This window comes from Saccopteryx bilineata, chromosome 1 (genome assembly GCF_036850765.1).
Source record: "Saccopteryx bilineata isolate mSacBil1 chromosome 1, mSacBil1_pri_phased_curated, whole genome shotgun sequence".
NCBI classification, from domain to species: domain Eukaryota; kingdom Metazoa; phylum Chordata; class Mammalia; order Chiroptera; family Emballonuridae; genus Saccopteryx; species Saccopteryx bilineata.
The window spans coordinates 81,586,119-81,599,541 of NC_089490.1; the positions used below are offsets into that span (position 1 = coordinate 81,586,119).

The 13,423-nt window shown below is 54.6% G+C and overlaps 1 protein-coding gene across 1 annotated transcript in view; it reads left to right on the forward strand.

Annotated features, from left to right (window-relative positions):
* The first annotated feature begins 10,571 nt into the window (after positions 1–10,571).
* CERK (ceramide kinase) overlaps positions 10,572–13,423 on the forward strand; it is a 35,983-nt gene continuing 33,131 nt past the window's right edge. The window contains exon 1 of the mRNA XM_066255052.1: positions 10,572–10,831. Within this exon, the coding sequence (XP_066111149.1) occupies positions 10,699–10,831 (133 nt within the window). The 5' untranslated portion in view covers positions 10,572–10,698. The remainder of the gene's footprint in view (positions 10,832–13,423) is intronic.

A 13,423-nucleotide genomic window follows, 5' to 3' on the forward strand; every position in this document is an offset into this window, starting at 1 on the left:
CTGTGTAAAAAGTTTGGGGACCCCTGTCTTAGGCTCTGCTTTTGTTTCTGGGTGTGCCTGGGGCGTAGGTGTCAGCAGAAGTACCTCTGAGGCAAGATGACAGGGAAGGAGGGTCCTGGGAGATGTCATCTTCCCCCTGGATCTTAGACCACAAAGCAAGGGGTCACCTGTGGCATCTAGTATGGGAGGGAAGGGTGTCAATTCACCCTGCTTCACTGTTCTCACAACCTTTGTTTTCAGAGCAGCCTTTATAACAATAGACCTTTGAGGTCTGTGTTTTAGCCTACCCCAAATTCTTTGTATAACTGTAACCAAAGTTCCATGTGCCTGATACTTAGAAAGGCCAAAACTCCAAACATCAGAGTTTGGAGTAAAGAAAGGTTTATTGCCTGACCAGATGGTGGTGCAGTGGATAGAGGGTCGGACTGGGATGCAGAAGGACCCAGTTTCGAGACCCCAAGGTCGCCAGTTTGAGCGCGGGCTCATCTGGTTTGAGCAAAGCTCACCAGCTTGGACCCAAGGTCGCTGGCTTGAGCAAGGGGTCACTTGGTCTGCTGAAGGCCCATGATCAAGGCACATATGAGAAAGCAATCAATGAACAACTAAGGTGTCGCAACAAAAAATTAATGATTGATGCTTCTCATCTCTTTCCGCTCCTATCTGTCCCTACTTCTGACTCTCTCTCTCTGTCTCTGTAAAAAAAAAAAAAAAAAATTTATTGATTGGGAAGGTGCCAACCAAGAAGATGGGAGGCCTGGTCGTGCCTCAAAATCTTAAGAAAGTACAAAGTTCAGGCTTCTTTTACATCAAGGGAAGGGTTAGTGGAAGGAGCAAGAGGTGATTGACCTCAGGCCTCTGGGTGCCAGCAGGGGTCTGAGGAAGATTGCTCACTCTGTTGACCATAGTTGATGTGAGTCTGGTCCTGCAGATCTTTGACAAACAATACATACTTTCTTTTTTTATTTTTTATTATTTTTATTATTTTTAAATTAATTTTAGAAGAGAGAGAGAGAGAGATTGAGAGAGAGAGAAGCAGGAAGCATCAACTCCCACACATGCCTTGACCCGGCAAGCCCAGGGTTTCGAACTGGTGACCTCAGCGTTCCAGGTTGATGCTTTATCCACTGCGCCACCACAGGTCAGGCACAATACATACTTTCTTTATCTCCTCTGCTAAAGGGTGTTTTTGTAAAACTCAAGCCTCAAGCAGAATTTCTCTAATGATTAGCACATCTCTACGCAAGAAGCTATTAGCCTGGAGGCCATGAACAAGATGGAGTCAGAGAGGTCAAGCGGTTCATTCTATTACATAACCCTGACACACTAACCCACAGTTACCTTGAGTACATGTATATGTTATATAAACACTGGGGATCCTGCAGGAAGACCTGCCCTTGTAGAACTCACATTCTGGGATGATAAGTGAGCCTTAAATGAACAAACACAGAAACACCCACAACAGCATCAGGTGGTGGTAAAATGCCCTTATAAAAATAAAGAGTGGGGCCTGACCTGTGGTGGCGCAGTGGATAAAGCGTCGACCTGGAAATGCTGAGGTCACCGGTTCGAAACCCTAGGCTTGCCTGGTCAAGGCACATATGGGAGTTGATGCTTCCAGCTCCTCCCCCCCCCCCCCCGTCTCTCTCTCTCCTCTCTCTCTCTCTCCTCTCTAAAATGAATAAATAAAATAAAATAAAAAACTGTTAACTTTAAAAAATAAATAAATAAATAAAATAAAGAGTGGGGAGAGGTGAAAAGTGATTGGGAGAGGGAATAGATGGGAAAGTCACTGTCATTTAAGTAGAGACTGGAGTGAAGTGAGATACAGCCAATAGGAATCCAGGTTTGAAAGAATGTTTGGAGAAGAGGAACTGGCAAGTTCAAAGGCACTGAGGTGAGCTCATGCTTGGCTGTTCTAAAGCAGGAAACAGGAGGAGGGAAGCCAATTTGGAGGGCCCTAGAGGAAGAGGGGAGGAACTTGGCTGTAACCTTGTTTTCCATGTTAAAAGGAGCGCTTTGGCTGCAGAGGGAAACAGGAAGATTAACTTGTTCTGGGAGTTTGGTTGGAACACCTTGGAACCTTTTCCTTCCTGGTGTTGTTTAATTGTCCCTGTAAACAGGTCAAGATGCAATCGGGAATCTCAGCTCCTAGACCACAGCAGCTTCCTGATAGGAGGTGTGGAGATGATGCAAGATTTATATTTCCCTACAGTTGGATTGTCTGATTAAGTCCCTGGTCACCTTTACCTGGTAATGGCAGCCTGGTGCGGACCAGAAAGGGGCCATGTACGGAATCTGACAACCTCAGCAGTGGCCTACATGGCCGGCCGCCTTACAAACTCAGAGACACAAAGTAGCCACATAGGATGGTCTGAAAATAAAACATTCTAAGTACAGTGAGTCATGGTGGGTAGTCACATCCTAGGCTGGTATCTTCCTTGACAAAGGTCAATCTTTCCCTTTATCTGCGCCTGTCTATTGTCTTTCTGTATTGAGGACATCACACGTTTCAAATGTTAGGGTAACTTTCTTTTCCTAGACTCCTTACTGCACGGAAGCAGGGACCAGAAAACCCCTTATAGTTATTACTGTGTTGATTGTTAACTGCCAATTATCCTGGACCCACAAATGTAAAAGAAGTACATGTCTATTCATTTTATCCAGTCCCAGAGATCACCCCACCCCCAACTCACTGCTCTCTCCAGCTTCCTAATCTATCACCAGTAGATTTTACGCTTCCTTCTTTGATTGTAATGTGTACAATAAGGTGCAAAACCGCCATTCTCGGGAGCATTTTCTCAACCCGTAGAGATTTTGCTTCCGGCAATTGTGGCCAGTTTGGCTCCAACTAACTCATAAAAATTCTTACATGTTTAAATGTTACTTACGTGTTTAAATGTTTCTTACGCAAATGCAAATGAGGTGGGGGCAGCTTCCTGTCAACCTCCCCTCCTTCCCTGTATGCCCTGGGATGTCAGGACGCCTAAGGATTCTTACTGTTCTTTTTGTTTGGTTGTTTTTGAGGGTTTTGTGGCTGTTTCCATCATAAGAAACCTCACTCTCACTGTCCCCTGTGGATGTGGGAGTCTGCCCGGAAGCACAAAGTATGTCTGTTTGGACACAGATGGGGAGGGGTCAACAGCCTGCTGTAGGAGCAGACTGGGTCTCTGAGCTTCAAGTCTCTCCTCTGTAAAACGAAGACCATCAGCTTTCTCCCTTCCTCTGTGAGCTGGGTCCCAACTGACACAGCAGAGCGTCTGTTAAAGGAGGGCACAGTGGCTACTGCCTGGCCTCGCAAATTTCTTGCTTCCTGGCCTAGTTCTGCAAACTGTGAAATGTCTTCCTCTGTGAGGACTGAGGACATTAACTATTGCCTCTGGGACCCCTGCTTCCAGTGCCCCCCCCCCCCCCAGTTCTTCCAGACAGAAACTTCATGCCCTTTTTCCAGGAAGCCTTCCCAAACCTGGTCCAGGCCAGCTGGACTCTCTGCTAGGTACTCTCAGAGCCAATGCCCCGGGCCCATCTGACGACCTGTGCCCACAGTCAACTCCGTGCAAGAGTCCTGCTCCGGCTCTGCTCATGGGTGGGCTCCCTGCCCTGTCAGGACCTGGCCCGCAGGGGAGCTCAGTCAACATGAGTTGCAGAACTGGCTGTCTTCCTGTACTTCTTCAGGGACTGCTGCCCCTCTCTGGCCTCAGTTTTCCCATCTGTAAAGGGGGTGGAGCAAGTTGCCCTAGATTCCTGGATTTCCCTGTCAGCACTATTCTCAGGGCAAAGCTCTGTGCCCCAAGTTCAAGCTCAATCACTTTCTCCTCCCCTTCCTCTCCCCTGGTTCTCATGCTTCTGTCCCGTCTCCAGTTTGTCCTTTATTTTCTTTAGAACCTTCCCGTCTGTCCTCCCACGTGCCGTGTCCCCCGCCCACCACCATCGCCACCAGCAGCCTTCTAAGCGTGATAGTCTCAGTTCCCAGTAGCTGCTGATGTCAGTAGTTCTCGAAGATCCTCCTGCGTGTGGTTCGGTTGATTCCACTGAATTTTCTTCCTACCTTTTTTTTTTTTTTTTTTTTTTGGATTTTGGTGTTGTTTTTGGACACAGTACGACATCTTTTGTTTTTGTGGCAAAACTTCTAAATCAAACACAGACTGTGTTTGTTCTTCCTCGTTATTATGTCTTTCCTCCTCAGCGTGTTGTTTGCACCTCGTGGGTTTGTTTGGAGCAGGTTTTCTCCCTTTTCTCAGCGGCACCAGGCTGCACATGCCGCCCCGCCCCTTGCCACTGTCCCCAGACTCACCTACCTCCCGCCCCTGGTTAAGGGAAGTTATTGGGGTGCCTCCCCCAACCCTGGCTGAATCAGGTCACCTGGTTTCCGGACCTCTGCTATTTCCTCGCTATTTTTTTTTATAGACCTCAAATATAAAAAGGCAAATAAACATGCTGGGTGAGCTATCTAGCCTCCTCTTACCGGTTTGAAAATCAGAGTTTATGGCTCTCCTGTGCAGTGATCACCTTTGCTGAGTCCTTGGAAGCCCTGGGCACAAGGTGGGGTTTTCCACACATCAACACCCTGCACTCCAACCTATCCTGGGTGGATAAAGGCCTCTCAGCAAGTTCCAGGCTGGGTCACAGATGTCATCCGGATGCGGACCACCCCAGGGACCCTCCTCCAACCCCCGAAGCTGGACACTCTAGCACAGGGGTCGGGAACCTATGGCTCACAAGCCAGATGTGGCTCTTTTGATGGCTGCATCTGGCTCGCAGACAAATCTTTAATAAAAAAAAAATAATGTTGGCCTGGCGTGCAGAAGTCCTGGGTTCAATTCCCGGCCAGGGCACACAGGAGAGGCGCCCATCTGCTTCTCCACCCCTCCCCCTCTCCTTCCTCTCTGTCTCTCTCTTCCCCTTCCGCAGCCAAGGCTCCATTGGAGCAAAGATGGCCCGGGCGCTGGGGATGGCTCCTTGGCCTCTGCCCCAGGTGCTAGAGTGGCTCTGGTCACAACAGAGCAATGCCCCGGAGGGGCAGAGCATCCCCCCCTGGTGGGCAGAGCGTCGCCCCCTGGTGGGCATGCCGGGTGGATCCCAGTCGGGCACATGCAGGAGTCTGTCTAACTCTCTCCCCGTTTCCAGCTTCAGAAAAATACAAAAAAAAAATGTTAAAAATATAAAACATTCTCATGTATTACAATCCATTCATTTCCTACCGCTCATGTTCATGGTTGCAGGTGGCTGGCGCCAATCACAGCTGTCCTCCGGGACGACACCAAATTTTTATTGGATAATGCGTAAGGTACACGGGTCGTTGTATGGCTCTCACAGAATTACATTTTAAAATATGTGGCGTTCATGGCTCTCTCAGCCAAAAAGGTTCCTGACCCCTGCTCAAGCAGCTCCCAGCCTCTAACAGGAGTCAAAGTCACACCGCATCAACCCAAAGTGAATACTGTACCACCGACTCAGTACGGCTTCCATGAGAATGGACCTTGGGGGACTCCCCCACAGCCCACCCGCCCACCTGAGCTCTCCCTGACTCTAACAAGCCCAAAGCTCTGCCCTTCCCCTCCTCCCGGCCCTGTCCAGCTTCCTCCAGCTGCATGGATGCGGAAAGTGTCTCCCTCCCACTCTGAGTTGCCCCCAAGTTTGCTCAACAGTAGCTGGCCTCTTCCCCAGGAGCGTCTACTGCTGAGCCAGCCCCTGGGAATCGTGGACTGGCCTGCCCCCTCCCTCCCGTCAGGAGAAGAAACCCAGAATGCTGCCTATGGGGTGGCCTGTTGGTATAGGGCAGCCTAGAACTCCGCAGACCTGCTAGTTGCCCCCAGGTCGCCCCTTGCCACTGGATTATCCTGACCCAGGTCCCTAACCTCACCTGGAGAGAAGTCACCTTGAGAACTGAGTGAGCTGGTGCTAAGCACAGTGACAGGCATCTGTCAGGGCCCAAATGAGGCAGCCACCCTGATGGGTCTGGGAGCCCACAGGGTCCAGACCCGACCCAAACGCGGTCTTTGGGAGCCTCTCCTGGGTGTGGTGCTCCTCACGGCTCCCATGTGTGCCAGCAACCCTCATTCCTGGCCATGTTTGGAATTATTTTTGGATAGCCTTACCTCATCGGCCCTTCCAGCTCAAACTTACCGTCTGGCCACCACCCCAAGGGCCACCCTCCACTCCAACCTAGGCTTGGGTTTTCCCAGATGGGCAGGCCTGGTCTCCAACCTCCAGGAGTCAAGTCTGGGTGGGGGCAAGAGCAGGTCAGGTAGGACAGTCCTGCATGCCCTGCCTGGAGGGTGGAACAGACTGGCCTTGCTGGAGGGCCCAGGGGCAATGCCCGATGAGAGTGTAGGCCACAGCTCATGTGGGTGTCTGTTCTTTCTCTGCAGACTCTCCCATACCAGTGTGATGTAGAAGCACCCACCCATCTAGTGACCTTTCTGCACAACTAGAACAGGTCAGGTTACTTTCCTCAGCCTCAGTCTTTCCATCTGTAAGTGGGGTATATAACTCCTATATCTGGGTCATGTGTGCCCCGTAGAGACGGGCATTTTATAAATCATTAGCTTACTCTCCAAATGTTTGGGCCTCTTTGGACTCAGGACATTTCTCCGAGGCAGTCAGCCCTGACGGGGGCAGTCAGAAGGCTCCTCCCCTGAGCAGTCCCATGGAGAGGGAGCTGCTGTTCTAAACTCAGATTCAACCTTCCCCTCTTCGCAGGGTGGACTCCCCTGACTACCTAGCTAAGTACACCGCTGCACTGCAGCCCAGCAGGGCTCCAGCCTGCCCTCAGAGCATGTCCGCCCCGCTCAGCTCCATGAGGACGTGACACATCTTCCCCTGCAGCCCCAGTGCCCAAAGCAAGTCCCAGCACGTGGTAAGCACCGGATCTATTCACACGAGGGCACCTGGCCCAGATTTATCAATGAAGAAGTGCTCAGAGGTGAGTGACAGCCTACAGCCACAGGGCACAGAAGAGTGAGAAGTCTGGCTCCAAGGGCCTGACTTCTCCCATCAGCTGCCTGCCTCCCATCAGCAGCCTGCCTCCCATCAGCTCTCTCCGTACAGCCCAGCTTCTCCTCAGGTCCTCCCACAGGAGCCTTCCCAGCAGATGGCAGAAGGGCGAGCCCACGCCCTGGCTGCCTGTGCCTGGCACCAGGTAGCCACGGGTACAGGTCTTATCCTGCCAGCGCCCTGTGATTCACTCCTCCCTGGGAGACCAGCCCCGCTCCAGGCCTGGGGCAGGAGCCAGAGAGCCTGGCGCAGATTGGGCTGAAGATAGGATGTGTGTCCGAGCCCCGCCCTTGGACAAAGCATACCTGATCTCCTCTCTCTGCCCAGCCTCCTCCCTCCCACACTGCTGCTGACGCTCGGGAAATGTGGATGTAAAACTTCTCTGGAAGCCGGTGATGTGAGTGAAGGGCGGCAGGAAAGAGCTCGTGGGCAGGGAGTCGGAACACCAGCCTCCCTGCCAGGCCTCTTGCAGCCTCACTGGGCTAGGCTTCTTCACCCTTACTGGGTTATCCACTTCGAGCTCCTTCAGTTGCCACCGTCAGCTGCTAAAACCCTGTGGTCTGAGTGAGAGACCCACAGAAGACTCAGATCCTGCCCTACCTTCAAGGAGCTCTGTTGGGGAGACAGCAAAACTATAAAACACTGGGAAAGTTCCAGGTGGGACTCCCCACCACCCCACCCTTATTCACTCAGTAGACTCCAAGTTCATAGGCCAGGCCCAGGGCTCTCAGTGGCTGTTATGGGTTGAATTGTGTCTCCGTAAAACTCACATGTTGAAACCCTAAACCCCAGCACCTCAGAAGACTGTGTTTGGAGACGGGAACTTCAAAGAGGTGATTACAATAAAATGAGGTCATATGGGCGGGCCCTCATCCAATCTGACTGGTGTCCTTATAATAGGAAATTTGGACGTGCAGAGACCAGGGTGCTCACGCACAGAGGGATGACCATATGAAGAGGAAGCAAGAGGCCAGTAGTCCGTAAGCCAAAGAGAGTGGCCTCAGAGGAAACCAAGCCTGCCAACACCTTGACCTTGGACTTGCAGCCTCTGTGAACTATAACCATGAGGAAACAATTTCTGATAGTTAAGCCACCCGATCTGTGGTATTTTATAAAACTAACAAAGTAATACAGTGGCCTTCTATCTTGGCAGGATAGGGTGGGGTGGGGGAGGCGCTGTAATTCTGGCCTCAGTTGGGAGGGGCCTGGCCAATGCAAGACCCTACGCTTCTACCCAGCAGAGAAGGGAATGAAATGAAGGCCAAGTATTCAGAAGATGTGTTTCCTGCAGTTGAGCTGGATGGGATGAGGGTTGGGCAGGGGTCAAGCCCACAACTTTGAGAACAGCAATGGGGGCATGGAAGGGAAGAGGCAGCTTTGCCCAAAGGCAGCTGCCAGCTCCTACTGTGTGCTAGGAGCTGGCTATGAAGCATCCCACGGACAGACAACATGAGCCTTCAAAAGGCCGTAGAGACCCAGCTCCCCTGATGGCTTCCATGCCACCTCACTCACCTCTGCCCTGGCATTCACATGGGGCCCATGCTGGGCCTCAAAGTGCCCTTTCCACCTGTCTGCCACTGAGCCCCACTCGGCCTCCCCTCACCCCACACCTCCCCCTTCATGCCTCTGAGACCATAGCTCATGGTGTAGGGCTTACCACGTGGAGCTAACTGGGCTGCTATGTGTGGCCTCACCTCTACATGTGATGCTACAGAGCAGTACTGGTGCCTCCACCTGTCACTGGCCTGCCGAGTGCACAGCTGGCCCCAGCCCTCTGCAGGAGCTAGACATGGCCTGGCTGCCAGCTCGGCCAGGGAGTACGGGCTCAGAACCATAGCTGGGAGCCCCAATCAGCCAGGCCCTGCCACCTGCCCCTGTCCAGTCTGCAGGCTTGGGCTGCAGCCCAGTCTGGCCAGCTTGTCTAAGACAGACATCCTCTTGCAGCAGCCAACACCCATTGTTTACCCAGGTTACCTCACACATGGGCTACCTGGGCCCCGAGGTCCTGTCTAGGAATACAGAATTGCCCTCCAACACCCACAAGTATGCCACCCACTGGGGCCTCCATGCCAGAGGCCTGCTGGCCTCTCCTTCCCAGAGAGCCCAGGGCAGTAGCAGGCACTTGGCACCAGCAGCCCCTTCTACCACATCCCATCCATATTCTCTGACCTACTTTCTCTCTGTCCCAGGAGGCCCTGGCCTTGTTTATGGTGACAGCTGCCTGCGTATCTGTTTGGGTTCCCTCCCCATTCAGTCAGCCAAAAGACTGGACACCAGGACACTGCTGGGTGGGGTGGGAGGACACCTGCACCAGCTGCATGCACGGGCTGCCAGGAATGCCGTCCTCAGTCCTCCACCCTCTGCCTTCCACCCTCCCAGGGCCCTAGGAGGAAGACCTTTTCTTCCAGCCAGTCTTCCCTGCCTGCCAGCCTGCAGGCCCCCTTGGCTCTGGTGGCTCCCAGGGCAGCTCACTCTCCAGCATCCCCCCTTTGTAGGTTGGCCACAAGCACCTGGGGAAGTGGCTGCGGGATCCTGAGTGGCTCTCTGCAGCCCCACCCCCACCTAGATGGGGACAAATACTGTACTCCAATGGGCAGTAAAGGATGACTGAACCCTGGCAGGCTTCTGAGCCACACCTCTGTTACTTGTGACCAGGACCTGCCTCCTCAGGAGGAATCTGTCCTTAGCCTGAGTGTGCAGGCACATGAGTCCAGATCTCCTGGTTCAAATGCTGGCTCCATCCCTTACTGCTGACTGCCCAGGGCCAAACACTGTCCCCATGAGGAGTGGGGATGCCACAGCACCTGCCTCCCCAGATGGTCGTCAGGATGGCCCTGTAAGCACGGGAGAAGGTGGCTATTTCCATGCTGGGCCTTATAGGGTGCACACTTCCCATGGGTGTCTGCCCTGGCCTTCAAGCTTATTTCTGGGCCAATGGCAGGGCCAGCCCAGACCATGAAGGGCCTGAGATCCAAGAAGGGACCTAATGATGTCCAAAGTCAGATGCCGCCTACGGTCGCTGCGTCTGGACTGGCGTGGGTCTCCTGGCGCCCACTTGCAAGGCCAGGCCTTCCTGAGGACCCTAGCCTCCCACTTACCTCCGCACTACTGCCCAGGCAGCATCTACGGCACCAGGGGACCTCGCCTGTCATTGGATCTGGCAGGGAGGTGCTATCCAGCGCCACGCCCACAGCGACCGCAGCCTGGACCCCTATGAAGGGAAGCCGCCGCCGCCGCCGCTGAGCCTGAGCCCTCCGGACGTGCCCGGGCCCGCGCCCCGTCCGCGCGGCGCGAACCTGCCCAGCCCCTCGCATCGCTCCCCTTAGACCCTTGCATCACCCCCCAACCCCTCGCATCCCTCCCCCCAGACCCTCGCCTCACCCCCCAGCCCCTCGCATCCCTCCCCCCAGACCCTCGCATCAATCCCCACCCCGGCCCGCGCTCCCGAGGCTCCCTCCTCGTCCCCCGCCCGGCCCCCTGCGCCTCCCCTCACGCCTGCCGGGTCCCTCGGCCCCTCCTCGCCTGCTGTGCGTACGAGGTGACGCAGCACCGCCCCGCGCCCCGCCCGCCCCGAGCTGCTGTCGCCGCCGCCGCCGCTGCGACCCAGCCGGGCTCCAGGGGCCGCTAACGGTCCGGCGCCCCTCGGCGTCCGCGCCCCGCCGGTCGCCCTCGCCCAGCCGAGCCGGCGCCCGCGGGGCTGGCGCCATGGGGGCGGCCGAACCGCTGCGCTCGGTGCTGTGGGTGAAGAGGCAGCGCTGCACCGTGAGCCTGGACCCCGCGCGGGCGCTTCTGCGCTGGTGGCCCAGTCCGGGGCCCGGAGCCGGCGTCCCGGACGCGGGTGAGTGTCGCCTCCGGCCCGCGGCTCGCCGGGTGGGGGCGAGGGCCGGGAGGAGGGGGCCACCGTGGCGGGGACGCCCCACCGGAGGCGTTAATTCACTCCGGGGACGCGGTGACAAAGAGTGAGCCAGGCGTGCCGACGGGACGGCAGCGGGATGTGACCCGGGAGGGTGAAGCGAGGGGTCGTGACCACCTGGAGGTCTCTAGCCAGAGGTGGCCGTGGCGGCCGCATCCTTTGGACAGTCCCTAAAGGATCTGAAGGGCGCCATCAGGACAAGGTTGACTAGGATCCCAAGGGGGCTCCCAACCAGCTCTGTGGTTGTTAGTTTAACCCCAGGACAGATGCATCTTTTTAAGGGGATCCAAAACTGAGAGGCAGCCTGGCAGAGGGAGGGGTTCATTGTGGTGAAAAGTGAAGGAAGGGGTTCATGACCTGTCCCGGATGTCCTGGGGGATGGGGTTGGTTATTCTGGTGACAGGCAGGACGCGTGGCCTCCCGAGGCCCTCCCGATTTAGGGAAGTGCCATTTAGATTTTAAAACAAAAATGAAAAGAAAAAAAGAAAGTATACAATGGCCTGGAGAACACTGTGCAATGGATGGATGGAAGAGACCCAGGGACTCAGCCGAGGGATGGGCAGAGCTTGTCACCGAGATGTCATTTGACTCTGGGTGGGAGAGGGATTCCAGAAGGCCAGGTTTGGACAGGGAGAAGGCAGAGAGGCGGCTAGGTACAGGAAAGCCAGGACTGGCAAGTGTGGGTGTGTTCTGCTTCATTCATTTGTCTTCCTCAAGTTATTATGGAAAGCCTGTTGGGCAGGGCACGGCAGTATCCAGCTCAGTGCCTAAGAAAAATTCCCAGACTAGTAGAGCTTTTTCTACTAAAGGGGCACGCACACAGGCATGAGGAGGAGAACCCTGCAGGGTAGGCAGGTCACTGTGGGATAGGTGGTCCCAGCAACCCTCAATTACATGGCGACATTGCCCAGAGACCTGGAGAGAGCTGTGCACTTTGCAAGGAGATGGTCCTTGCACAGCAAGTGCAAGGCCCTGAGAACAGCCAGGAAGCCAGCATGGATGTGTGGGTGGGGAGGGAGGTGGGGGAGGGAAATGGGGTCTTTGACTCCGACTTGTTTTTTTTACCATGAGTGCCATGGAAGCCCCTGGATGGCTTCATCTAATGTCACATTCTTAAAGAACCCTACGGAGGGAGTAGACCCTGGAGGGACAGGAACTGCAGTCAGGAGGCTCTCGGCCTGGTCCAGGCAGGAGGAGTGATGATAAGCAGGGCTAGGTCTACATAGACTTAAGGAGCAGAGTGAGGGGAATGTGGTCCAGGTTTGTGGCTGACTGCAGTTGCTGGGGTGGAGCAGGGATTTATTGTTTCAATTATTGGGGTAAGAGTGGTGGAGGTCAGAATTTGGGGTGTCTTTTCTATACCTTTGGGGCAGGTGCTGCAGGCGCTTTCTGATGCTGAGGTTGTGGGGCTTTGCAAGTCAGGCAGAGCTGGAATGTCAGGTCGGGCCAAGGTCAAGGGTGGCCTTGGACCCATGACCAATGACAAACACTTGGTGTCTGGCCTTGGAGTCACCAGAAGTCTCATCAGCCGAGAGAGCTTCTCTGTGGCTGGCTGTGTGAGAGTTCACTCCTACAGGATCTTTCTGAGGTCCCCTTTGGGAGAAGTGTCACACTGGAATGTCACCCTGCAGCCTCCTAACAGCCCACCCCCCAGACCCCCACATCCAGTTCTTGCTCTGTGACGCTGAGGTGAATGGAGCCTGGCCCCCTCCGCAGGCTTTGGAGCTTTCCCGCTCCTCTCTGGGCATAAGGGTGACCATACACTGCCCTTGTCATTCTGTTTGATGGGTCACTTCTGAGCCAGCCGTGATGGCTTCCTGCAAGACAGCACCTCCTCGATTTTGCAAATGAAGAGACTGGAGCTATAGAGAATTTTTTTTTTTAATTTTTATTTATTGATTGATTTTTAGAGGGGGGGAGAGAGAGAAAGAGAGAGAGAGAGAGAGAGAGAAAGAGAGAGAAAGAGAAAGAAAGAGAGAGAGAGAGAAAGAAGGGAGGAGCTGGAAGCATCAACTCCCATATGTGCCTTGATCGGGCAAGCCCAAGGTTTCAAACCGGCAACCTCAGCGTTCCAGGTCGACGCTTTATCCCACTGCGCCACCACAGGTCAGGCTAGAGAATCTTAAGTAACTGGCACAACTAGTGTTTGAACCCGGAGGCTTGGTGGGTCCAAGTCCAGTCGCTGTGCTTGTAAGCAGCTCGAGGTATGGCCACTCTCAGGCCTGAGAGGCCACCCCTCCCATGTGGGATGTCCAAGTGGGAGGTCACTCACTCCCTATTTGCAGCGTTGGCATCCTGGGCCAGCTATTATTACGGCTTCTGGTCACTGGATCCTGGCCTTTGTGTGGTGGCAGCATCCACTTTTGGTCTGCTTGCGTTTGCTGGCTGCCCACGCACAGCTGCCGCCCTCTTTCCTGGACCGGTTGCTGCTCCACTTTTATAAACCCTGATGGTGCTTTTGTGCTTCCTGACAGTCTTCCCCTCCATGGGAGGCTGGGCCCTCTGCTCTCCAACTTG